The sequence below is a fragment of the Salvelinus alpinus genome, chromosome 14 (genome assembly GCF_045679555.1).
Source record: "Salvelinus alpinus chromosome 14, SLU_Salpinus.1, whole genome shotgun sequence".
NCBI lineage: Eukaryota > Metazoa > Chordata > Actinopteri > Salmoniformes > Salmonidae > Salvelinus > Salvelinus alpinus.
The window spans coordinates 11,420,762-11,447,278 of NC_092099.1; the positions used below are offsets into that span (position 1 = coordinate 11,420,762).

Below are 26,517 nucleotides of genomic sequence, written 5' to 3' on the forward strand. Positions count from 1 at the left end.
TAAATAAATCAGCCAAGACCTCAGAAAAAAATGGTAGACCTCTACAAGTCTGGTTCATCCTTGGGAGCAATTTCCAAATGCTTGAAGGTACCACGTTCATCTGTACAAACAATAGTAATATGCAAGTAATATGCAAGTATAAACACCATGGGACCACGCAGCCATCATACCGCTCAGGAAGGAGACACGTTCTGTCTCCTAGAGATGAACGTACTTTGGTGCAAAAGTGCAAATCAAATCGCAGAACAACAGCAAAGGACCTTGTGAAGATGCTGGAGGAAACTGGCACAAAAGTATCTATATCCACAGTAAAACGGGTCCTATATCGACATAACCTGAAAGGCCGCTCAGCAAAGAAGAATCCACTGCTCCAAAACCACCATAAAAAAGCCAGACTACGGTTTGCAACTGCACATGGGGACAAAGATCGTACTTTTTGGAGAAATCTCATCTGGTCTGATGAAACAAAAACTGTTTGGTCATAATGACTATCGTTATGTTTGGAGGAAAAAGGGGGAGGCTTGCAAGCCCAAGAAAACCATCCCAACCGTGAAGCACGGGGTGGCAGCATCATGTTGTGGGTGTGCTTTGCTGCAGGAGGGACTGGTGCACTTCACAAAATAAAAGGCATCATGAGGAGGGAAAATTATGTGGATATATTGAAGCAACATCGCCAGGAAGTTAAAGCTTGGTCGCAAATGGCTCTTCCAAATGGACAATGACCCCAAGCATACTTCCAAAGTTGTGGCAAAATATCTTAAGGACAACAAAGTCAAGGTATTTGAGTGGCCATCACAAAGCCCTGACCTCAATCCTATAGAAAATTTGTGGGCAGAACTGAAAAAGCGTGTGCGAGCAAGGAGGCCTACAAACCTGACTCAGTTACACCAGCTCTGTCAGGAGGAGTGGGCCAAATTTCACGCAACTTATTGTGGGAAGCTTGTGGAAGGCTACCCGAAACGTTTGACCCAAGTTAAACAATTTAATGGCAATGCTACCAAATACTATTTGAGTGTATGTAAACGTCTGACCCACTGGGAATGTGATGAAAGAAATAAAAGCAGAAACTAATCATACTCTCTACTATTATTCTGACATTTCACATTCTTAAAATAAAAGTGGTGATCCTAACTGACCTAAGACAGGGAATTTTTACTAGGATTAAATGTCAGGAATTGTGAAAAACTGAGTTTAAAAGTAGGAGTTGCTATATTTATTGAATAAACCTTTTTCCATAAAGTTAGAGCGAATTAAGATGGAATCTTGACGTAACTTATAACGTCGTACAAAGCATAGGGTTTCCATCAAACTACAGTAAGTATCATTGTGGAGCAAATGTGATAGTAAAATCATTTAAATATGTCGCTTGAGAAAAGATCATCTGCTTTTATTACAAGGCGTAAGATCTGGTTTTAAGTCAATGAATGTCGATTTAACTCATTGACTGCTAATCTATTCCTTTTGCGCATGTGAGAATCTCTGCGGAGACACGCATGGACCTGTAGGGCTATTTATGGGAATTGTGTGTTATTATGTGCCAGATGTTAAGACTACAAACCATTGTAATTGGGTTATTTGTGGGATTTATTTGTCATTTCAATAGCATTGGGTCTATGATAGACTAAAATATGGGATTCTGATTGTAATTCAAGTATTGGTATGTTTTGCCTGGACAGATACTGCCGCCAGTGTTTGTTGAAGATATAAACTGAACGTTTTAACAGCTTGCTTAGTTCAAATTGAAAGGCTAATTTATTCAATATAAATAGCGAGGCGATTTCAATGTAATACGTTGTCTGTTGCCTAAATAGTCTCCTGGAATAACATATTGAGAATGGAGTCGTATTTAAATAACTGAATCAAATAAGGGACAGTTACCTACATCTAATGAATTCTAATAATTGTATTTTTTTCTCCCTTTTTTTCTTATGGATAGACTGATATATTTAATACATTTGGCGCATTATATGTTACTTTTAAAGTCTTGGACATTTCATAAGTAGGAAGCCGAAAGAGAAGAGATAATTGTCAAGTTTGTTTTTAACCTTACGATAGAGGTAAGTGCAGAACGTTGTTTGAGAATGGGTTATATTTTTCCTACTGGTAAGAACAGAAGAGTTAGTCGTGCTCGCTGGGCTATATCGGGCTGTAAGGATTCAGTGGGACATTTGCGGTAGAGGTCTGAATAGTTGAATCGGAAACGTTCTGTGATAATTTCAGATTACTGTTGCTGGGTTTTATAGTTTAGATAATATCAGTGAATTTGAGCAGAAAGTTAATGTATCCTAACATTATAATCTGTTTCCATTATATAGAACAGTGTCCAGTCATTAAAGTGGATTGCAGGTTAGTTTTGACTATTGCGCTGATGAGACAGCACCAATTTTTTGAAGGTTCTAGATTTGTTAAACAACAGCTTTATATGTTTACTAAATTAATGCAACAGGTTGAAACGATTAGATTACCAGCAAGGATCACTGATTCCTTACGCTGAGACATTGACTACATTTGCGACAGAAAAAAGTATTACATTTAAACAGGTTACAGGAAACATCTCAGGCGAAACAGCTATTCCATATGTTGCTGGACATTGGTCTAGTAATGACACCAGGATCATTTTACCTTGTTATGGGAAAAAAGAGACCAGTCATATAATATAATATGGGAGTGAATCGTTTGACTCGCTGGCGAGATACATGTTGCGGTGTCTGGGGGTTTCATTGTCTCTCCTTGAAATGTTTCCCGGGCCTATGGTCTTGGGGAGAGCAGTGAGTGAGATTGAGGCCAAAAACGACCAAATTAAATTAAATAAGGCCTGGCCATTTGTGTGTTTTTACCTTAAGGTTTGCAAATACCCACACACACACAACACACTTGTTATGACTGTTTGTTGGTGTTTTTAAAATACTATGTTTGATTTTATTGTAAGTGTACTATTTCATTTGGGTTTAGTGAGTTTTCCATTTGTCTTCGTGCCATTTTATCTTAAAAGGGGCACACACAGACATTGAATTTTCTGAAGTTTTCCTTTTCAGAGTTTTAATTGAACATGTGAATTATTTTCATAGGACATTTACTGGAAACCTGGGATACGAAATGAATGAAATGTTTGAATGTTTCTTATTAATTAGTCTAATATAGTAAGAAACACTTCTTTGAAGAGTTTGTATGACCTCTGACCTCTGTCCTGACTTTCCTGTGTGGTTTGATCACTCTCACTGGAAAGCCATTTGGATAATGAATTTAAGGTCATTTGTAATACTGATTTGAAGGTCATTTGTAATATTGATAATTATGATATAGTTTATAGTTCTTAGTCATATTTGTGATTTGGACCAATGTGAAGGAGAGCCTTTGACTAAGGGTAGGCTGTCTTAAGTCTATTTTCCTATGACCATATGGGTATACTTTTTGTTCTTTATGGAGTTAAGGGTAGTGTTTCTATTGTTCTATTTTTATTTTGACTAGTAGTAGTGTTTTTATTTGACACATTACTCACATGGGGGCGGTAACAGTCCTCTGAGGTTTTGGATTGAAGTTTACACACCTGGAGTAATATGTGAAGGAGTGTATTGTTGTGTTGTTTGTTCTGTTCTGTTTTCATACAAATCTCACCAGATTAGGTCTGCTGGATTGTTGGGATTTCTCCCGGTGGGTTATAGGTCAAACTTCCTGATCCTGTGGCTCTAAGATGAAGTTGACAGTGTGATGGGGAGAATAAGCCAATTTGAAAATAAATAATTCAATAGAATGTGTTATTCTATTTGACTCATGTTCAGACATTGGTATTAAGAATAATTGGTAAAAGTAATAATTTATCATATAGTCAATGCTTGTCTGGATTTCCTGAATCAAAAATGAACTGAACTAAACTATTATTCTGATCTGTCCTCTCTTGAGGTTATCATGAAATGTGACGTAAGTCTGTGTCTTAATGCATGGAAGAGATAATTGGACCGAACAGTGAGTTTACCTCAAAACCCCTAGTTGACTGAAGAAAAGCGGGGGAAAAAGCGTTCAATACGGCCCTGTCCGCACCACTTCTACCGAGAGCCCTGAATCCCGAGCCAGTACCCTGTATGCAGCGTCCAATCGGAGCTATCAACTGCTTTTCTCTCATGTCTTTTCTCTCAGGAGTGTGACAGGAGTCCACATGGAGGGAGCATGGGGAGAAATCTGTTCCAAACTTCTCTTATGTTGCTGGTATACTGGTTGACAAGACATAATGCGTGGTAAAGGTGGTGGCGGCTCAGGTGAGACATTGAAATTGGGACATTATCATGGGTCATCCACTTTGAACTGTAAATCTGAAGACGCCAGAAGAATCAGTGCCTGGGGGGGGGGGGGGGGGGGGGGTCAGGTTGATTGTAGAGGTCTACACATTACATAAAATTATAGTAAATTTAGATTAAGAATGCATTAGGACACTGATCTGTAATTATAATCATGATAAGTTAAAACTAGAATTATAGTATAATTATACTGTACGTTAATATAAATGTACATTCTGCCAGTGTTGATGTGTGTTAAATTGAGGGTTTTTGACTGAGTGATGGGACTCATTTAAATCACTGAGCAATGTCATTGTAAATTTGGGTTAGATAATTAAATGGGTTTTGATTATGATTTGGAAACTGAATTATTTTTTAAATTGAAGGACTGATTTGAGTTTAGTATGTTAATAACTATACGAGTGAAGCAATTAATGTTTTATGGATTGATGGTTTTGATTGTTGTTGTGTACTAAAGATGTTGACACTATTCTCAGCATGCCCTGGTGAATGGAGAGGGTGAACTCTGATCCGAAGAGTGAAACTGATCCTAATCTATTTGATCTATAGGCATTGCCTTATAAATAGTGGAATCATGATGCTTGTTTTGGGTCATGTTCATTAGGCACCAACGGAATACATTTAACTTAAACGAGGAGTCACTACCTGGATTTGTCCAACAAGATATGCTAATTTTAGTTTCTGGGATGGAAATAGTTATTTCCACCATGCTGATCCATTGGAGTGTGATAGATAACCAAAGCTTATTTTATTAAACTCCATTGTTGCATGCACTTAATTATGCATTAAATATTAGCTTTTCACTGTCTATGAAGATATACACTAACGTTCAACAATTTGGGGTCACTTAGAAATGTCCTTGTTTTTGAAAGAAAAGCAAACATTTTTGTCCATTAAAATAACATCAAATTGATCAGAAATACAGTGTAGACATTGTTAATGTTGTCAACGACCATTGTAGCTGGAAATTACAGATTTTTAATGGAATATCTACATAGGTGTACAGAGTCCCATTATCAGCAACCATCACTCCTTTGTTCCAATGGCATGTTGTTTTATCTAATCCAAGTTTATCATTTTAAAAGACTAATTGATCGTTAGAAAACACTTTTGCAATTATGTTAGCACAGCTGAAAACTGTTGTCCTGATTAAAGAAGCAATAAAACTGACCTTCTTTAGACTAGTTGAGTATCTGGAGCATCAGCATTTGTGGATTCGATTACAGGCTCAAAATGGCCAGAAACAAAGACTTTCTTCTGAAACTCATCAGCCTATTCTTGTTCTGAGAAATGAAGGTTATTCCATGTGAGAAATTGCCAAGAAACTTAAGATCTCGTACAATGCTGTGTACTACTCCCTTCACAGACCAGCGCAAACTGGCTCTATCCAAATTAGAAAGAGGAGTGAGAGGTCCCGGAGCACAACTGAGCAAGAGGACAAGTACATTAGTGTCTAGTTTGAAAAACAGATGCCTCACAAGTCCTCAACTGGCAGGTTCATTAAATAGTACCCGCAAAACACCAGTCTCAACGTCAACAGTGAAGAGGCAACTCCGGGATGCTTGCCTTCTAGGCAGAGTTCCTCTATCCGGTGCCTGTGTTCTTTTAATCCCATCTTAATCGTTTATTTTTATTGGTTGTCCTAGATATGGCTTTTTTTTGCAACTTTGCCTAGAACGCCAGCATCCCAGAGTCGCCTCATCACTGTTGCCGTTGAGACAGTAATTAAATAATAAGGTTTGATTGTTTTGAAGAAATCTAAAAGTCTCTCCTTTTTGATTACAATAATTCCACCACACTTGTTGCAAACAAATCAAATCTAATTTTATCAGTCGCATACACATATTTAGCAGATGTTATTGCGGGTGTAGCGAAATGCTGGTAGATATTGAAGACTTGCGTAAAGAACCTCACTAAAGATGGCAGCGATGGGATTGAACCCAAGCCTCCGTAAAGACTGGAGCCTTAATATAGCGCCTTAGAACGCCCTGCCATGCTACCCAGCTCTAAAAGGTTGCATGTTTTGGAATATGTTTTATTCTGTACAGGCTTCCTTCTTTTCACTCTGTCAATTAGGTAAGTATTGTGGAGTACAGTGCATTCGGAAAGCATTCCGACCCCTTTTTCCACATTTTGTTACCTTACGGCCTTATTCTAAAATTGATTAAATTGGTTTTTTTTGGTCACCTTCCTGACCAAGGCCCTTCTCCCCCAATTGCTCAGTTTGGCCGAGCGGCCAGCTCTAGGAAGAGTCTTGGTGGTTCTAAACTTCCTCCATTTAAGAATGATGGAAGGCCACTGTGATCTTGTGGCTCTTCAATGCTGCAGAACTGTTTTGTGCCTCGACACAATTCTGTCTCAGAGCTCTACGGACAATTCCTTCGACTTCGTTGCTTGGTTTTTGCTCTGACATACACTGTCAACTGTGGGACCTGATACAGACAGGTGTGTGCCTTTCCAAATCATGTTCAATCCATTGAATTTACCACAGGTGGACTCCAATCAAGCTTTAGAAACATCAAGGATGATCAATAGAAACAGGAGGCAACCGATCTCAATTTCGAGTCTCATAGCAAAAGATCTGAATACTTATTTAAATAAGGTATATAGTTTTTTCTCGCTTTGTCATTATGTGGTATTGTGTGTAGATTGATGAGGATTTTTTTTAGTTAATGCATTTTAGTTTAAGGCTGTAATGTAACAAAATGTGGAAAAAGTAATGTCTGAATACTTTCCGAATGCACTGTAACTACAATGTTGTTGATTCATCCTCAGTTTTCTCCTACTGTATCACAGCCATTCAACTTAAAGGCACCACTGGCCTCATGCTGAAATCCCTGAGCGGTTTCCTTCCTCTCTGGCAACTAAGTTAGGAACGATGCCTGTATCTTTATAGTAACTGGGTGTATTGATACACCATCCATTTTCTTTTACCCATCTACTAATAGGTGCCCTTCTTCTTTGCAGGGCATTGGAAAATCTCTCTGGTCTTTGTGGTCGAATTTGTGTTTGAAATTCACTGCTCGACAGAGGGACCTTACAGATAATTGTATCTGTGGGGTACAGAGATGAGGTAGTCATTACAAAATCATGTAAAACACTGTTATTGCACACACAGTGAGTCCATACAACTTATTATGTGACTTGTTAAGCACATTTGTACTCTTGAATTTATTTAGGCTTGCCATAACAAAGGGGTTGAATACTTATTGACTCAAGACATTTCAGCTTTTAATTTTTACTTAATTTGTAATTCCACTTTGACATTATGGGGTATTGCGTGTACGTCAGTGACCCCAAAAATCTAAATTTAATCAATTTTAAATTCAGGCTCAAGCACAACAAAATGTGGAAAAAGTCAAGGAGTGTGAATACTTTCTGAAGGCACTGTATATTCATTTGTGGAAGTCCATCATCCATTGCGTATTATATGTTACGAATTGGAATTTGTTGTGGCTAACATTAACTAGACTAGGTGTTAAGGGTTAAGGTTCAGTTAAAGGGTTATGGTTAGGAGTTAGGTTAAAGGGTTGGGGAAGGGTTAGCTAACATGCGAAGTAGTTGCAAAGTAGATAAAAAAAATAGTAAGTAGTTGAAAAGTTGCTAGAATTGTCCATGATGAGTTTCGAACGCTCAAACTTTTGGTTGCTGCACATTCGTGTTATACCCTCGACCAACCACCTTTTTAGTTTTTGCATTAAGTAACCTTCTATCTTATGTAACCACACCAAACGTAACATACAGTATCATACTGATTTGAGTATCTTTACTATGTTACGTTTAGTATATGAGACAAAACTGTACAGGAGGGCAGCTCCCCAGGAACAGAGTTGGAGATCAGATCTAGAACTTCTAACTAGAAACCTTATAGTCCATTTACCTAATGTTGATAGTGAACCGACAGTTGTTGACTACCGGGCTCTGATCGGGTCCTTTCAGAGTGATGTTGGGTTTGGGACGTCCACACACTTTACAGCACAAGACCACCGTCTCCCCAAATGCACACGTCACATCAGCTAGTGGTATCAGGAATTCTGGAGCCACTAAATACATTCACACACAGTGTCAACTAACCACACCACATTATTCTAACAGCAAATATACACTACATCCTAAATGGCACACTATATAGAGCACTACTTTTGACCAGGGCCCATGGAGCTCTGGTCAAAAGTAGTGCACTATTAGGGAACTGGGTGACATGAGAGACAACCAGACTCAGGATCCATGACATATCAGTAATTAAGTGATTGATCTCACTCTTAAGCATTGAAATGCAGGTGCTTATGTTCTGATAGTTAATCATCTTACCTTCTTGTATAAAATTGGGGTTCATTATCTGCAAAGAAAAGGTACGGCCGTTAGGCAATATGAATGAACTAATGTTCTTGTTTGGAATATGCACCGTTTTGCTTATTCAAAATGAAACAAATGAAAAGTGAATACATACATACCTCAGAGAGTTCTGTACTAGGGCATCGTACCCCACATTTATTTGTGACATTTTAGGCATACTATGCCTTTAAAAATCTTCAAAACCCATTTGAACGAAACCCATAATAGAAATATTGTTCGCAATAAAAAAACAGCATGGGATGCAAAAGAAGATAGGTCAGGAGTAGTAACATGCTTCAAGGGGTTTGTTGAGAGGCTTTTTTCACATTCATGAACCTATTCCAAGGTAGGAACACTAGGTTGCAGTAATGCTCCATGGAAACCACACTGCTACACAAGAAGAGAACGTGTGGATGCTTGAGATCAGACAAGTGGCACATGCAGCACCTACTTAATATCACTTAAACTGGTTTAGGGATATAATGACATGTAATAGGAACAATTGTATTGAAAATCAAAAAGGGTGGACATCTTTACGACACACCTGCTGATAGGTCAAGTCTGTTAAAGGCAAAGGAGGATGCTTTTCCAATACAATGACCACGAACTGGAGCTGAGGAGGAACTAGAGCATTTTCAATAGTAGTATGTGCCATTTTAGCAACTTACTGTTGGTTGTGCGTGTATCTATTTTTAATATGGGTTGCCCCTGAAGGAATTGAACCAGACATGCTCTACCAACTGAGCCACACAGCACAAGCTTTAGAGGGGAGCAAGCTGGTTTAGTTTATTAGGATCCCAATTAGTTGTTGCTCATGCAGCAGCTACTGTTCCTGGGGGTCCACAGGCTGTAGAGGAGTTACAATTATGCAGGTGAGCACAAGACGTTGAAAATACATATTTTCAACGTCTTTTCAACCAAAAAGACGCATTTTAAATGCTTTGCTCATTTTGCTCATGATTTGCTCATGTGTTTCAGGGGTGTAATCACTAGGAACCAAACAGAGCCAAACGGAACAAAACAGTGAGTGACCTACCTGACTTTGTCCAATAGAAATTCTTGTTTTCGTTGAAAAACATCTTCCGTTTGGAGTAAACGGTTTCTGTTGCAATACGCATGACTAATGATTACACCCCAGGTGCTTATCTGATGTATTAATATTGTGCACCAATCAGTGGCTAATACATTTACAAACTCCACCCATGGCCTCTGAGGCTGGATCCAGAAAATGCTATCAGATAAGGAGCAGGAACAAAAATTGGTTCCTGTTGGTTCCTGCTCAGGATAAAACCATACTTCTATGGGTACATTTTCAAAATGGCCACCAGTCCACCCATTGCATAACCATTGACTTGGATGGGAATGTCTGTTCTAGTGATTATATTTCTATGGATGAAACCTCTGTAGCTAGTGCAACAATATGTGGAACCTGGTGTTTTGGGAGAATGCTCCTGACCACAGTGGAAACCCCTAAGATGCTCTGTGTAGTTTCCTCTTGCTAATATGCAGACTTCCCTACGAGCAAAAGACGTTGAAAAGACGTTACAAATACGTATTTTTGGTAGAAAAATATGTTGAAAAGACATTTTCAACTTCTTGTGCTCACTGGGTTAGCTACAGAAACTCAACTGGGCAGCATGCATGACGGCAGATCAGCGTGTACTACTACCTCCATGCTAGTTTTGGGGAGTTCATCATCGCAATCTGACTCCTCTGAGCTGTTTGACTCCTGCGGTGTGGGATGAGAGAAAGCAAAATTAGAGAGGTTACAAAGGCCTGGGGTCCCCAAGCTAGAGGCATGGTCAGGGCACATATTCATAAAGTGTCTCAGAGTATGAGTGCTGATGTAGGATCTGTCCATACAATCTTATTCATTATGATCGAAAAGTCAAAACTGATACTAGCTCAGTCAGCACTTCCACTCAGAGAAGCTTTCTGAATGTGGGCTAAGGATTCTTTGTAGGCTATTATACAACGAGTGGGTCTAATCCTGAATGCCGATTGGTTAAAACCGCATTACAGCTGGTGTCTATTCCACAAGTTACCACCGGACTAAATCTATGACTTAAAATGCCTATTTACTCTGTTCCATCTGACTGTGCAATCCACTGTTCCATCAGCCCAGCCAAGCAATTTACAAACCTGATCTCCACTATAAAAAGCATCTAGACATGATCTCACATTTCTTTTAGACTAACATTTAGTTATCAACAGCAGAGATTTGTATAAAACTTGCTGTCGGTTTCTCCGACATTTGCAACATTGTTTCAATATTCAACTTCAATCTCCAGCTGTCTCATAGTAATGAGCTCGTAATGAACGGGAGTCAGGACGAGACAGACAGGCAGCGTTTCTCAGCCAGTCGAAATCATGAATCGGCTGGCATTATTTTTATGGATATATACAAAGAAATGTAAACTGAAAAAAGGTACAACAAAACGAAGTGCAGCTAGTTTGCAGTCTTTCCAGCTTCAGTTTGAAGTAATTGTGTTAGCTGTGTTGTTGGCTAGATCCTCTGAACAACAGTGTCCTGACGAGAGAGCACATTTTCTATGCCAGGCAAAATCTCGCCTCATTAGCTCATTGTTTTGGGTGTATACAAATATTGGACAGCTGGAGATCGAATTTGAATATTGAAACAATATCGGTCTGTCGGTCTGACAGCAAGGTTTACAAATAGCTACCTTGCTGTTATTCTAGCTGCACTTTTTGATGTGACTGTAAATTAGCTGTAGTTGTCTCCCTAGCAAGTAAGGGATGAGAATGTTGCCAGCCAGTATGGCAATGGAACATTTAGAACGAACGACTGGGTCGCGTCCATACTGTACATACAGAACAAAAAGACTGAACGACTGAACGTCTCTAGCAAACGAACTGATAGAACAAACGAACGACCAGCCGGTTTGGGTAGCAATCCTAGATTTGTGTCAGGACTATGTCTTGTGGAAGTATGAAATAGTATGAATAAATTCTTCAAAGTAAAATTTTTTATGAAAATATGTCAATCATTATTTGAATATGTTGGTAACCTGTTGTATAAAAGTGATAATGCCAGAGAATAGGATATATTGGCACCCGTGCCAATATATTCTCCAAACACCAGCTTCTAGGGGCATTATCACTTAATTGTGTATGGGTTGTTGATATGGGATTTGTGCTTACTAGTAAATATAGTGCTAAAGACAGAGAATATGTATTGTGCTGAATTCCAAAGTCATCCCATAGCCCATACTCCCCAAGCATTCCTGTATATCTGAAAGGATTGGATACATACACCTACAGTGCAAGGTAACTAATTGTTTTATCTTGGATGGCCTATGGGGATAAGGGCTAGAGGTCCAATCCAGCATATAGTATGTGGGAAGGCTTGAATGTAAGAAAATAAAGAGTGAATCTGCAACGTAGAGTTGCTTGGGTATAACTGAGCCTATTGGAGGTAAATGTATCAATATATACATATTGGATGAGCTGGAAAATGTAGCTACATTAAATCATAGACATTATAGAGCTGACACCATGCAACAAGATAATTAACAACACACTAAAGCAGACAAGTAATTCTATGTGTAGGTCTCTTTTTCAGTTAATATTTGATGTTGGGAGTGTAGGGGTAGTGCCATAAATATTAAAACAACCCATGACGAGAACAAACTTGCAAGCAAACTTAGTGATTTTTTGAATGGTCATAATTGTCAAATTAATATAATGTACTCTAACATGCTTAAGACGATAGCTGGATTGGCAGACTTAGCATAGCATCATTTGGAATTGATATGGGTTTACTTTGAAATGCACTGATACTGTATATTGATACAGAAAGATAATGTAATGTACAGTGCATTTGGAAAGTATTCAAACCCCTTGATTATTTCCACATTTTGTTACGTTACAGCCTTATTCTAAAATGTTTTAAATTGTTTTTTTTCTCATCAATCTACACACAACACCCCATAATGACAAAGCAAAAACAGGTTTTTAGAAATGTTTGCACAAAGAAATATAACATTTACATAAGTATTTCAGACCCTTTACTCAGTACTTTGTTGAAGCACCTTTGGCAGCGATTACAGCCTCGAGTCTTCTTGGGTATGATGCTACAATCTTGGCACACCTGTATTTGGGGAGTTTCTCAAATCTCTGTCAGGTTGGATTGGGAGCGTCGCTGCACAGCTTTTTTCAGGTCTATCCAGAGATGTTCGATCGGGTTTAAGTCTGGGCTCTGGCTGGGCCACTAAAGGACATTCAGAGACTTGTCCTGAAGCCACTCCTGCGTTATCTTGGATGTGTGCTTAGGGTCGTTGTCCTGTTGGAAGGTGAACCTTCGCCTCCAGTCTGAGGTCCTGAGCGCTCTTGAGCAGGTTTTCATCAAGGATCTCTGTACTTTGCTCCGTTCATCTTTCCCTCGATCCTGACTAGTCTCCCAGTCCCTGCTGCTGAAAAACATCCCCACAGCATGATGCTGCCACCACCATGCTTCACCGTAGGGATGGTGCCAGGTTTCTTCCAGACATGATGTTTGGCATTCAGGCCAAAGAGTTCAATCTTGGTTTCATCAGACTAAAGAATCTTGTTTCTCATGGTCTGAGTCCTTTAGGTGCCTTTTGGCAAACTCCAAGTGTGCTGTCATGTGCCTTTTACTGAAGAGTGGACTCCGTCTGGCCACTCTACCATAAAGGCCTGATTGGTGGAGAGCTGCAGAGATGGGAGAACCTTCCAGACGGACAACCATCTCCACAGAGAAACTCTAGCTCTGTCAGAGTGACCATCTGGTTTATGGTCACCTCCCTGACCAAGGTCCTTCTCCCCCGATTGCTCAGTTTGACCGTTCAGCCAGCTGTAGGAAGAGTCTTGGTGGTTCCAAACTTCTTCCATTTAAGAATGATGGATGCCACTGTGTTCTTGGGGACCTTCAATGCTGCAGAAATGTTTTGGTACCCTTCCCCAGATCTGTGCCTCAACACAATCCTGTCTCGAAGCTCTACGGACAATTCCTTCGACCTCATGGCTTGGTTTTTGCTCTGACATGCACTGTCAACTGTGGGACCTTACAGTATATAGACAGGTGTGTGCCTTTCCAAATCATGTCCAATCAATTGAATTTACCAATCAAGTCGTAGAAACATCTCAAGGATGATCAATGGAAACAGGATGCACCTGAGCTCAATTTCGAGTCCCATAGCAAAGGGTCTGAATACTGAAGGTATGTTTTTTTTATATACATTTGCAAAGATTTCAAAAAAACAGTTTTTCGCTTTGTCCTTATGGGGTATTGTGTGTAGAGTGATGATTCACTGTATAGTGAGATCCAGTTTCAGTGTGTTTCAATTTAACAGCCAAGTGAACAGCTTATAATACCGTCATGCTAAACCCATACTCTGGAATGAGGACTTTCATTTAGGAGATAGCTTCATGGGTTCCAGGACATATGTTATCAAAATGGTGGTTTCACAGTGGTATTAATGTAAACAAAAGTTGTTAATTTGAACAAAAACCAAAGTTAGCTTAATCAAAACCAAAACTACCACAATTCACAGACAAGAAGTCACTTGACTCATTAGTGTCATGCATAAGGGGGAGTCAAACCAAAGTGAGAGCAGACAGTGCAGTTAGATTATCATGTTTAAGTGTTGGGAGATTATTAACATCACGGCACACAGGTGAGGGATTGGCAGCCAGGGTCATAGAACTCCATCTCCGTTCGCCTGCTTACTCACTTCGACAGTGACCTTGGTGCCGAGAATCTCCTTGGGCTTACGGAGTCCATTCTCAACCTTTGCATCACCACCCTTGCCATTGATATCCTTTTCTGTCCGCTTTCTCGAGCGCAGGGTATTCCATGAAAGAGATTTCCTGTTGTGCCAAGAAATGTACCAGTCAAATCCAGGCTTATTCACAGTGAGGGGAGAGGAGGTGCAGGGGGGATTGAGTGGGGGCTAGCCAACTTTATTGAAAGAAAAGAAAATCAAAGAGTGAGATTGAGATCAAGAGAAAGCTAAAGAAAGAAAGAGAGACAGAAATGTACCTTCTTTGTAACAGAAAAAAAAGAAAAAAAAGCTAATGTTCATATTTGTATCACTGTATATTATAAATGTAGACACACAAGACGGACAAGCTTTTAAATGTGACTTCTCCATACGCTACCATACCTTGATTCTCTTACACCATAGTGGACAATTTGTGTCAAAGCAGCATAGTTTGTTGCGTCTGACCAACCATTCAATGGCTCTACTTTGTCATGAGATTTTCAATGATGCTGCTTTGTACACAACCAACTTTTGTCGAGGACCGGTGTGGTTAGTACAAAATTTAAATAAGACTACGTCAACAAAACGGGTAAAAATAAACAAATCATATAGAAAGTGAATAAAATGCTGTTGAAATACTCCTAACGTCTTCACTCCTTTATGTAGATCCCAGAAGTGGTGTTTGTGTTTTGTCAATGTATTTATACACCACCGGGACATATCCATGAGAATGATGATCACTTTAATAAAGCCCATGATTTAGAAACGGTCCATCAATGGGAAGAAATGGATGGCAAGCCACAATTAAACTAGATAGAGATCTTTACAAATGAAAATCAACATTATAAAATAACTGGTAACTGATTTCACTATTCATTTTATCCTCAATGTGAGATAAGAATGGAATCTAGGTCTAATGCTGTAAGAGCAATGGTCAGCGGAGAAAGGTGCAGTTGGACTGCAGAGTTTAGCAATATTAACAATGTCACTGATATTCTTCTTACGCAAACAAGTTAAACTTGTTGCCTTGCAAATGCATGCTTATGTCAACATTGTATTTTACATATTTAAAATGCATTTAAAATGTTTAGTTACACTACAAGTACAATGACTAACATTGTGACTATCATTATATTGCACAACCTGCCTTCATTAATAATGGATTCTCTTAAATAGTGCAAAATACTTCATACAGGAATGTACTGAAGAGAGTGCATCAGTAACAAACCAAATTAACGTTTACAGTAAACCGCCAACATATCTGATAATAACAAAATAAAAGTTCTAAAAATAAAATAAAAACACAATCTGTACAAATTGCCATAGACAATAACAAACTTTCTCCACTTTGAGAAATAGGCCTCAGTCCATCAGGCCTTTTTTCTTTTTTAAACGTGTAAAGAAAAAAACGATGTTAGAAACAGAAATAAAAGTCCAGACCAGTCATTGATGTAAGATTATCTCTGTGCGTCTTCTCTACGTGAAGCCATGATTCTCTAAAGTCCTTTAGCTCTTTTCAGAGAATTATTTAATAAGCTTTTACATATATTAACAACAAAAAAAGGGAGAAAACATGACCCCTGTGTAGTCCAACATTTCCGAGTTAGTTCCCATTAAGGGGGTTGGGGGTAGGGATTGGAGCAGACAACTTTCACCTCATCCAATCAGAGCAGCTCCGTGGGTGTGGTGGCAGGGCTTACGGGACACTTACTTGATGCTTGCGTCAGCAGCACTGTCTTTGAGCGTTTTAGTGAGGGGTCCCAGGATGTGGCCTGGGATCCAGCCCTCGGCTGCAGGAGACTGGCTGTTGGCAGACCGGTAAACTAGGTACATGTTCTGCTGGTTGGTGGCCATGATCTGCACCATCTCGCCCTGGATCACACAGATCTCATTCTCCTTCAGTGCACTGTAGTCCTGAGTCACCATCATTGTGGAGGACATGCCATTACATCCGCCGTCGTGCTGCTGGGGTGGGGAGGATGGGGAGGGGTGGGGAGGTACAGGAAGGAAGATGATTATATTATGACAGTGGAAATCACAGCACTGATACAAACCTGTAAACACATTCAAATAACGATCCTTTCAAAAGGGCCTGAGTCATCACATACAGTACAGTACATCGAGTCAGTTCCTTAACTCTGACTTCAGTTCTTCTTGTCAGCAAGTTTGAACACGTCGTCTCCTGCTGAAACGCAGTAAAACTAGGCCAGCCTTCAGAACTAATAATAGCCTGAATTCACACCTGCAATGTTCCAACCTCCTTAGTTCTGCAGTGCTAGAGTTCTGAGGGGGGGAGGGGGGTAACGCTAAGACCTGGGTGTGTCCTGGCAATTGGCATTGGACAGAACTGAACTAGACTGGAGTGATCTGGACTGATGTGGTCTGGACTAGATTTAACTAGACTGGACTCACCCTGGTGGAGTCGTAGCTTTCGCTGTGTTTCGTGGGGTCGAAGCAGGGGCTACCGTTGGAGGTAGATAGCTCGAGAGGGGTGGGGGTCCGCCCCGGTCCCGCCAGGGGTGGCTTCTCTGCCCCCACAGAGGAGGAGGAGAGCGGCCTACTGTTGCAACTAGGGGGCCGGCTGCCCGATGGGTTTCTGGTGAGGGAGTGAGAACTACCCTTCTCCTTCTGGTACTCAATAGGAGACTGCAGGGCTGTGGAGATAGTCAATTGTTACACACACTAGTCAACGGCAGATAAGCCACATAATACCTGTGTATTCTGTGTCAGACAGATGAGGACCATGATAGAGGTGAAAATGACATAGTATTACTCTGTGTTGAGGCTGTAGTTATGATTAAACAGGTTTTGATCAAGCTAGGGTTGCAAAATTCAAGTACATTTCCCAAATTTTTCAGGTTTTCCAGAATTCTTGGTTGGAAGATTACCTGAATCAGAAGTGAATGAGCATGAATTCTGGAATACTCCTACTTGGATTTCTTGAAATTCTTCTGGGAATCTTGGAAAAATTACTAGAATCTTGCAACCCTAGAGCTGGCTAATGACAGTAGAGGTGTTTGATGGCAAGCGGTACCGGAGTGCCAAGTCTAGGACAAAAAGGCTTCTCAACAGTTTTTACCCCCAAGCCATAAGACTCCTGAACAGGTAATCAAATGGCTACCCGGACTATTTGCATTGTGTGCCCCCCCTCCCCAACCCCTCTGTTTACGCTGCTGCTACTCTCTGTTCATCATATATGCATAGTCATTTTAACTATACATTCATGTACATACTACATCAATCAGCCTGACTAACCGGTGTCTGTATGTAGCCTCACTACTTTCATAGCCTCGCTACTGTATATAGCCTGTCTTTTTACTGTTGTTTTATTTCTTTACCTACCTATTGTTCACCTAATACCTTTTTTGCACTATTGGTTACAGCCTGTAAGTAAGCATTTCACTGTAAGGTCTACACCTGTTGTATTCGGTGCACGTGACAAATACATTTTGATTTGATTTGTCAGACAGGATGTTCTCTCACCAGACAGGAAGTTGCTCTGGGCATCAAGGACCTGGCTGACATGTTGGACCCACACCTGCTTAATGTCCAGGTTGGCTGCCTGCAGGGTGAAGCGCTCAGCCGACCCTCGACACGACAGCACAAACTTACACGGGTCATTGTCCACATGCTCCTCCAAGCCCAGGTAGCTCACCTGTTACAATGAAACAAGCATGCTAACCCATCAATGCACAAATCATTATCAACGCAAAAATAGGAAATAGGAAATAGTTTTCAGGACAGCTCTATTAGGAGAAGGTACTGATCTAGGCCTTTTAATCATAATGAATAAGTGGGGTCAGCACTCTGAGACGCTTTGTGAATGTGGGCCCTGATCTTATTGATTGTGGTCGTGGTTGACGTTATTCACCTTGATGCTCTTCTTGAACTGGTAGCCCGGCGTGGACGAGCCCTTGCGGAGGAGCTCGCTGAAGATGACGATCTGCTCAAACAGGAAGACCCTGCGCTCCTTGCTGCGCGACAGAACGCCCGTATCCTGCTCTGTCACGAAGAATGTTTCCTGCTGCAGCAGCTTACCCTGGCTGGTCAGCTTACCCTGGGGGACGGAACAGGAACACACACGTGCAAACACACACACACACGCACAGGTTCAGTTATGACTGGTAGGCCTGATCACCGACAACGATGAAACAGCTTAATGGGAGGAGGTCATAGAACTGGCAATGTGGTGCCAGGACAACAACCTCTCCCTCAATGTGAGCAAGACAAAGGAGCTGATCGTGGACTACAGGAAAAGGCGGGCCAAAAAGGCGGGCCGAACAGGCCCCCATTAACATTGACGGGGCTGTAGAGGAGCGGGTCGAGAGTTTCAAGTTCCTTGGTGTCAACATCACTAACAAACTATCATGGTCCAAACACACCAAGACAGTTGTGAAGAGTGCACTACAACACATTTTCCCCCTCAGGAGACTGAAAAGATTTGGCATGGGTCCCCAGATCCTCAAAAAGTTATACAGCTGCACCATCGAGAGCATCCTGACGGGTTGCATCACCACCTGGTATGTTAACTGCTCAACATCTGACCGTAAGGCGCTACAGATGGTAGTGCGCACGGCCCAGTACATCACTGGGGTCAAGCTTCCTGCCATCCAGGACCTATATAATAGGTGGTGTTAGAGGAAAGCCCATAATATTTAAGTCACCCAAGTCATAGACTGTTTTCTCTGTTCTCACACAGCAAGCGCCCCGGAGCGCCAAGTCTAGGACCAAAAGGCTCCTAAATGACTCTACCCCCAAGCCATAAGACTGCTGAACAATTAATCAAATGGCCACCGGGCTATTTACATTGACCCCCCCCCCCCCCCATTTATTTTGTACACTGCTGCTACTCGCTCTTTATTATTTATGCATAGTCACTTTACCCCTAACAACATGTACATTACCTCAACCAACCTGCACCCCCGAACACTGACTCGGTACCCCTGTATATAGCCTCGTTATTGTTATTTTATTGTGTTAATTTTCATAATTCTTTTACTTTAGTTTATTTAATAAATATTTCCTTAACTCTTTTTGAACTGCACTGTTGGTTAAGGGCTTGTAAGTAAGCATTTCATGGTAAGGTCTACACTTGTTGTATTCGGCGCATGTGACAAATAAAGTTTGATTTGATTTGACTCGACGTCTAACAACGCTGGAGAATAAAGCAGAGTCGGCCATCCCCCCCAGTCTGTCTGTCAACACAGGGGTATTACACGGTCCATCAGCCCCTTCTCTCCTCACCAGGTCATAAAGGTAACAGCAGACACTTGGTCTGAGACCAGGGTTGCGTCTCAAACGGCACCCATATAGGGCTCTGGTCAAAAGTAGTGCACTATATAGGGAATAGGGTGCCATTTGGGACGTAGCCCAGGCCATTGTCAAACAGTGCTTTAATCTCCCTACTGTTACAGCAGGCAAGGCAAATCCTTGCTTATCTTAGAGGTCAGAGATTTCATTTAGTCTTGAGTGTCGTCAAAGTGACTTTCACTATGGCTGTGGAGGAACAAACAGACTAAGCCCTGACCTGTTTGTCCAATAAAACAGATAATACAGCTTAGTACATATTTCTAATTGTTCACAAGCTGGGCATGGATTGAAACAAACCTAAAATCACAGCGCTAACTTCCTGTACACGTATGACATAACAAATCACATCGCGCTGTTTTCTATTTAATGTAAACGCCTTTATTGACTCCCTGGGAAACAGTGGCAATTGCTACTGAGTGGAATATCCTGGCTAAATAAATACAGGACATGGAAATGTACAGTACCTCATAGCCTTGTAGTCTGCCAAGATTCATCATGTCATTGCACAGCTTGGGGACCTGGGACATTAAACCAACTGCTTTCTGTAAACACATTAAGAATGGTGTGAGCATTGAAGTAGATATAGCCATGATGATGGATACACAACACAACAACTAAGGTTACAAATGTCCAGTAACTTTCCCAAAAGCCTAAGCTTTCCAGAAATCCTGATTGAAAGTTTCCTGGAATCAGGAAGATTTCAGAATTTGTCCCTACAGATTTCATGAATCTTCCAAATGGGATTTCAGAAAAAAACTAGTATTTTGGGAAACCCTAAACAACACATACTGTATAGCTTCAATCGCAAATCGTTTCTGTTACCTCCAACTCTTGGCAATCTAGTCCTGCTTTGGAACTATACTTCAAGAAGTCCTGAAGAACGATACAAATAAAAAGAGTTAAGTAATTAATAGGGCATCAATAAAAAGAATGGAACGTTTGGTGTAAATCGAGTATATCTAAGACTTGCATGTTACAGGGTTCCTTGTAGGCTGGAGTTGAGAATGTTAGCCTTACCTTTAGAAGCAGCTGATACTTGGTAATTCTCTGAATTGGCTTTATGAGAAAGTCACTTATGCCCAGTCTTGAACTGATCTCTTGCTGTAGGCCCTAAAGTAGAATTAGATGCAAATAGGATTTGGCTTATTTATAATGCAAAAAAATATATATTTTATGCAAAGCCATTCTCAGACTGCTCAAGAATTCTCAGAAGTGTGGTATAGCTCACCTCGAAAAATGAGTCGTACTCAGCGACGATAAATTCAGACTTGGGCTTGTTCTGGCAGTAAACCACATACATGTGTAGTCGCCTCTCCTGTTCAAAAGGAGCCACAGTATTAGTATATTTATTTTCCAGTTCTATGGTTGAAAATGTCTGAATAATACTTTTAAACCTCAGTATGTCTGGTTGTTGAATGTTTTGGTCGTCACCCATGGTTGTTAAATGTGTCTAACTTGAAGTTCTACAACACCCATCATCTCACCCGGACAACAAATGGGACACAAGTCACGTACATGTTTAATGAAAAGCTCAGGAAGGTGCTCGTTGTCTTCAAGACATTTCTCCAGCTCACCGACAAAAAAACTGTGGGAGGAAACATTCTCTCAATCACTGTGTATGGTTATGAGACAAGCCAAAATAGTGGTATATTCTACTACATGCCTAAGTTTGGTCTTCTACCAGGGGTTCCCAACATTTATCCCCACACTACCTTTTTCACATTTGAAAAATCCCCATAATAATAATAATAAATAAGGAAATTAAAGTCTAGATCCGATTTCCCCAAATGTTATTCAACTACCAAATATGTTATGTCATATTATGATAATTTATATGAACCCTCAATTGAATTACACATATTCTCCTTTACAAAAAGTGATTTGATCAATTGATAGCAACAGATTCACATTGAGGTCAAAAGTAGTGCACTACGTAGGGAATAGGGTGGCATTTTGCACACAAACACAATCAGCAGACTGGAAAACGACTTACTCTCTGTGCCAGTCGTAGATCTGGTGAATATTCCCAAAAACCATTTTGTCTTTTCCTTTCATATCTTCAGGGACTCCCTTCTCCTCCATCTTCTTCATGAACTCCTACAAGGGGGGAAAAAATGATAATCTGACCGAATTTAGGTCGTGGACTTGATATGACTCGTCAAGGGAAACATGAGAGTCCGACAATAATCAGCAGTGTAAAACTATCATGTGGTGGAAAAAGAGAATAGGATTACTACATATGGTTGAATACACGGGCTGCATCCCAAACGGCACCATATTCCGTAATTAGTGCACTACATTTGACCAGGGCCTATAGTGCACTATATAGGGAATATGTTGTCATTTGGGACACAGCCCTGGACGTGAGAAAACCCCTATGCCCTTATCTCACTATGTAAGACAAAACCATACTCAAATGAGGTTTTCTGAACTGCACATAAATATGGTCATAAGTCCGAGAGCTTCTCTGTGACTTTGACATGATTACCAAAGGACACAATGCAAATAGGACGACAACAAGGACACAGCCTGGCTGCTATTCCAACACCAAACACTTGGATACGTTCCAAATAGCACCCTAATCCCTATATAATGGCCCATAGGGCTCTGGTCAAATGTAGTGCACTAAATAGGGAATGGGGTGCCATTTGGGACGCATACCTTGGAGATTTATCTTCTAAAACTAGAGCAGTGACTGGTCACATTCTCCACTGTTACTAGGACACCACTGTTGCCTCTCTCTCACGCTCCTTCCACACTTTCGAGGCTGAATAGTCCCCTGCTAGAACGAGATTGTGCTCAACTCACCTCTACTACAATCCCCAAATCCTTGACATAGTCCTTCTCCGTCTGTACCAGCTCATTGAGGACAAACCTGAGGACAAGGACAAGTGTGTTCAGTGACCTGAATACACACAGGAGGCAGCATTTCTCTGCAGAATGAACCACCTCTAAATACAGTAATGCTACAAACAAAGGGACTTTAACTTGGGAGTGTCAAGAGAGGCAAGGGCCCTAGTTTGTGTGCCACATTCTCCAACTTTCTCTCGAAGTGTGCACTTGAACACTCCCCTTCATGGACTTAAAACCATTGCATTGGTGTAATCACTGGCTGGAGGGAGTTTCCACCATTGTTAAATCCATGATGGGGAGTGTGCAAATGCACACTTTGGGAATTGGGAGTCAGCCAGAGGTTTAGCTACATGTGTCATACATGCGTCCACGCAGAGCTTTGGCCTTCTGCTCCAGTTCAGGGTTCCTGGGCAGGGCTGGGCTGGTCTGTTCTGGAGGAGTCAAATTGGTGAAGCTGGGATAGGCACCTGGCTCCAGATTCTGACAAGGGAGAAGAGAGAGAGGATATGAAGCCAGGGCTCAGAGGTCAGAGGTTATAGTCACACAGTCCACTGCTGTGACTCAGGGAGAGGGAACTGATGAGGAGATCACTCTGCTTTAATGAGCTACATAATAAGTCTATGCATCTCAAAAACAGTGTTCGATTGTATTGTGCTCTTTTGGAAATGGCTCCACGTGCACAAAGCTGAAAGAGAGTTGATCAAAACATTGTCAAATTAACAAACATTTGGCCTCCCGAGTGAAGCAGTGGTCTAAGGCGCTGCATCGCAGTGCTAGCTGTGCCACTAGAGATTCTGGGTTCGAGTCCAGGCTCTGCATCGCAGTGCTAGCTGTGCCACTAGAGATTCTGGGTTCGAGTCCAGGCTCTGTCGCAGCCGGCGGCGACCGGGAGACCCATGGGACGGCGCACAATTGACCCAGCGTCGTCCGGGTTACGGGAGGGTTTGGCCAGCAGGGATGTCCTGTGGCGGGCCGGGCGCAGTGCACACTGACACGGTTGCCAGGTGTACGGTGTTTCCTCCGACACATTGGTGCAGCTGGCTTCCGGGTTAAGTGGGCATTGTGTCAAGAAGCAGTACGGCTTGGTTGTGTTTCGGAGAACCTTTGCCTCTCCCGAGTCTGTACGGGAGCTGCAGCGATGAGACAAGACTGTAACTACTAATTGGATACCACGAAATTGGGGAGAAAAAGGGGTCAACATTTTTTCAAATAATAAGTTTATGAACATTCACAAGGAAGCTACTGTGCGCATTAGATACTCGGAAACGTATCACACGATCTTTCACCTGACGCCATACTACTTAATCTGTTTTATCTTATCTGTTTGTGGCAAGAGAGGCTGAGTCCCAAATAGCACCCTCTTCTCTATGCCCTATGGGCCCTGGTCAAAAGTAGTGCACTAGACAGGGAATAGGGTGCTATTTGAGACGCGGCCTCTGTTCTATCAACCACATTGAGAGAGGAAGCTATGTGTTAACTGTCCTGCGTGATAACATGAACATCGGATGTGCATCTCAAAATGGTGGCTCCCAGTCAGCATGACATGGTTGGTTAGTGGTTAGCCTTTGAGAAGCGGAAGTTGGAGTGAGTAGATGACGTCAAGAGAAACAGAGGGTTAGTTTAGATGGTTAAGAGATTGTCACCGACTGTTAGCAGTGTGCAAAGAGTGTAGAAATTGCTCAATGCCATTTTGTATTGCATTCACCTTAGCACTTACCATCTTAGTTTGGACCAACTTTTCTATTGCACTGACAAGATCCGCAGCGCTGGGGACATCGGCAGAGCCCTGACGCGCAGTATGCAATGCGGAGGACTGTAAGGCACGGTTTGGGAGGAAGGGAGTGTTAGTAGCAGGGAGGAGGAGAAAGGGAACAGGGACAAGGAGACAAAGGTAGTTATTAGTCAGGACCTTTGAGCAGCTACAAAAGGCAAGCTTTCGTGGAGAAATGTGAGGTGCTATTGGAATTATACACGAGCTACGTCAGTAAGTAGTAGGCCAGAGACAATTTAGTGCCAAAGCATGCGTCCCAAATTATAGTGCACTAGTTTTGACCAGAGGCCCTTGGTCAAAAACAGTGCACTACAAACGGAATAGGATGCCATTCGGGACACAGACAGTGTGGTGTGATCTTGTATATAGAGTCAAGTGAGAGAGTGAAAGTGAAACAGTGCAGCAGTGTGTTAGTTAGGTCAAACACAGTGCAGCAGCTCTTCCAGCTGTAAACCAAGCCAGTGTACATAATGCCTCACATTGATCAGGGCACAGCAGACACAGACTCTGCTGTAGACACATCTGGTAGTTTGTGGCATAGTGTTGTACTGTACATATAGACAGCAGAGGGGAGGGTGCTGCAGGTGGACACGTCTTATGAGCCTGTGCTGAATGACATAACAGATTTTCTGCGACCAATAAGGTGCTTGAACACAAGTCCATTAACCGAAGGGAAGATATTCCTTTTTACATTTTTTTGTTATATTTTCTTGTTGTTGCTAAGGTTGCATTCCAAAGGGCACCCTATTCCCTACATAGTGCAATACTTTTGACCAGAGCATAACAGGGTGCCATTTTGGACGCATCTAGAAGTTACTCCAGAGTGAGCTAGGGTAGAAGAGGTACTACGGTGTCAGAGAGAGAGGGTGTCGTGTCATACCTTCTCCTCCTGGGACGAAGGGTCCTTGATGATCTCCATGGGGGGCGGCAGGGGGGTGTGAGAGTCGTCCTCGGGCTCCTCCTCTCCTCCGCTCTGCATTCCAGAGGAGGACTTGGACAGGGGGCCCTCCTTTCTGCCCCTCTGTAGAGATAGAAAGGGTCGAGTCAGGGGGGGGAGCAGGGGGAGTTAATGTGGGCCATTGTCCCGGGGTTCACTAGGGTGCCCTGCTCCACCACAGTGCCTCTCTGTCTCAGAATCCCACTGGGAGCCACCCAGTAGGAAGTCACTTCAGGCCTGGGGGTGCGTCCCAAATGGCACCCTATTCCCTATTATAGTGCACTGCACAATTAGAGAGAATAGGGTGCCATTAGGGACGAGGTCCTAATCACAGTCCCACTGATCGGCGAGATCAAATCATGTGGGACACTTCTGTGACCATTCCTTTAGGCTTTTTAAAAAATCATGGGGCTTCGCTAGGAGTGAGAACAAGGAGTCTACTTTTCAAGGTTCTGTGAAATTATACTGTAGCTGTCTAATAACATATGGTGATTATGCATTTCTCTCACTTTTCTATCCTTCTGGGAGGCATCTAAAACATTTAGCAGAGGTTATAGTACAGCACAACATTGCGCTGCTATCCGTAAATTAAAATGGGAAGATATACACTAGTACACTGACTAAAATTGCTTGAAGGTTCCAATTTACACTGTGATGCCCATTGTTCATGACTTGTGATTAAACCAACATTGCCTATGCACCCTGTAGAATTGTCCCATGGTAATTGGGCTAGGATGTCATAAGAAAACAGCTCATACTGTATCCTTGGGAAACTGCTCCTCCCTACATGGGAGGGTCAAGCGATTTTGAACGCTTTAGATAAGCAATCCTTGTAATGAACCTTTTCCTACAGGTTCAAGAGAAGTTCAGCAGTCGGATCTAGAGGAGAATCCCATTGGTTTGGATAACAATGGGTTAAACTGGTGTTACCGGAGCTGTACTTCTAAATTCGATCAATTCACTTAAAACTTTGTAAAACTAACAGAGCCTGAAAGAAGCACAAGTCCACCATAAGCGGTCCCTGAAGAACCGTGATGGACATGTCCCTTAGAAACCAATCACTGTATGTACAGAGACGCGCTGGATGGAGAGAGTGGAAAGAGAGAGAGGAGGCTGAAGAGGACGCAGAAGAGACTGTGATTGTTACCTCGTCTGCGCTCTCGAGCTGCGAGAGAGGTGGAAAGAGAGAGCGAGAGATGCTGTGGAGAGGAGAGAGATGGGTGGAGGGAGAGAAAGAAAGCGAGAGAGATGCTGGTGGAGAGGAATCAGGACACT

The 26,517-nt window shown here is 41.8% G+C and overlaps 1 protein-coding gene across 4 annotated transcripts in view; it reads right to left on the reverse strand.

Annotated features, from left to right (window-relative positions):
- The window catches only part of LOC139538416 (kalirin-like), a 301,849-nt gene that overhangs the window by 9,381 nt on the left and 265,951 nt on the right, over window positions 1-26,517 (reverse strand). The window contains exons 36-53 of one of the 4 annotated variants that reach the window (XM_071340411.1): window positions 25,186-25,326; window positions 24,252-24,347; window positions 22,896-23,014; window positions 22,490-22,556; window positions 21,675-21,778; window positions 21,197-21,266; window positions 20,910-20,996; window positions 20,699-20,791; window positions 20,504-20,554; window positions 20,146-20,223; window positions 18,243-18,428; window positions 17,855-18,026; window positions 16,784-17,025; window positions 16,083-16,333; window positions 14,342-14,477; window positions 10,297-10,356; window positions 8,604-8,631; window positions 8,173-8,335 (exon numbers count right to left, since the gene is read on the reverse strand). In XM_071340411.1, the coding sequence (XP_071196512.1) occupies window positions 8,173-8,335; window positions 8,604-8,631; window positions 10,297-10,356; window positions 14,342-14,477; window positions 16,083-16,333; window positions 16,784-17,025; window positions 17,855-18,026; window positions 18,243-18,428; window positions 20,146-20,223; window positions 20,504-20,554; window positions 20,699-20,791; window positions 20,910-20,996; window positions 21,197-21,266; window positions 21,675-21,778; window positions 22,490-22,556; window positions 22,896-23,014; window positions 24,252-24,347; window positions 25,186-25,326 (2,144 nt within the window). Of the gene's footprint in view, window positions 1-8,172; window positions 8,336-8,603; window positions 8,632-10,296; window positions 10,357-14,341; window positions 14,478-16,082; window positions 16,337-16,783; window positions 17,026-17,854; window positions 18,027-18,242; window positions 18,429-20,145; window positions 20,224-20,503; window positions 20,555-20,698; window positions 20,792-20,909; window positions 20,997-21,196; window positions 21,267-21,674; window positions 21,779-22,489; window positions 22,557-22,895; window positions 23,015-24,251; window positions 24,348-25,185; window positions 25,327-26,517 lie in introns of all 4 variants that reach the window. The other 3 variants (XM_071340410.1, XM_071340413.1, XM_071340412.1) reach the window with 3 other exon arrangements.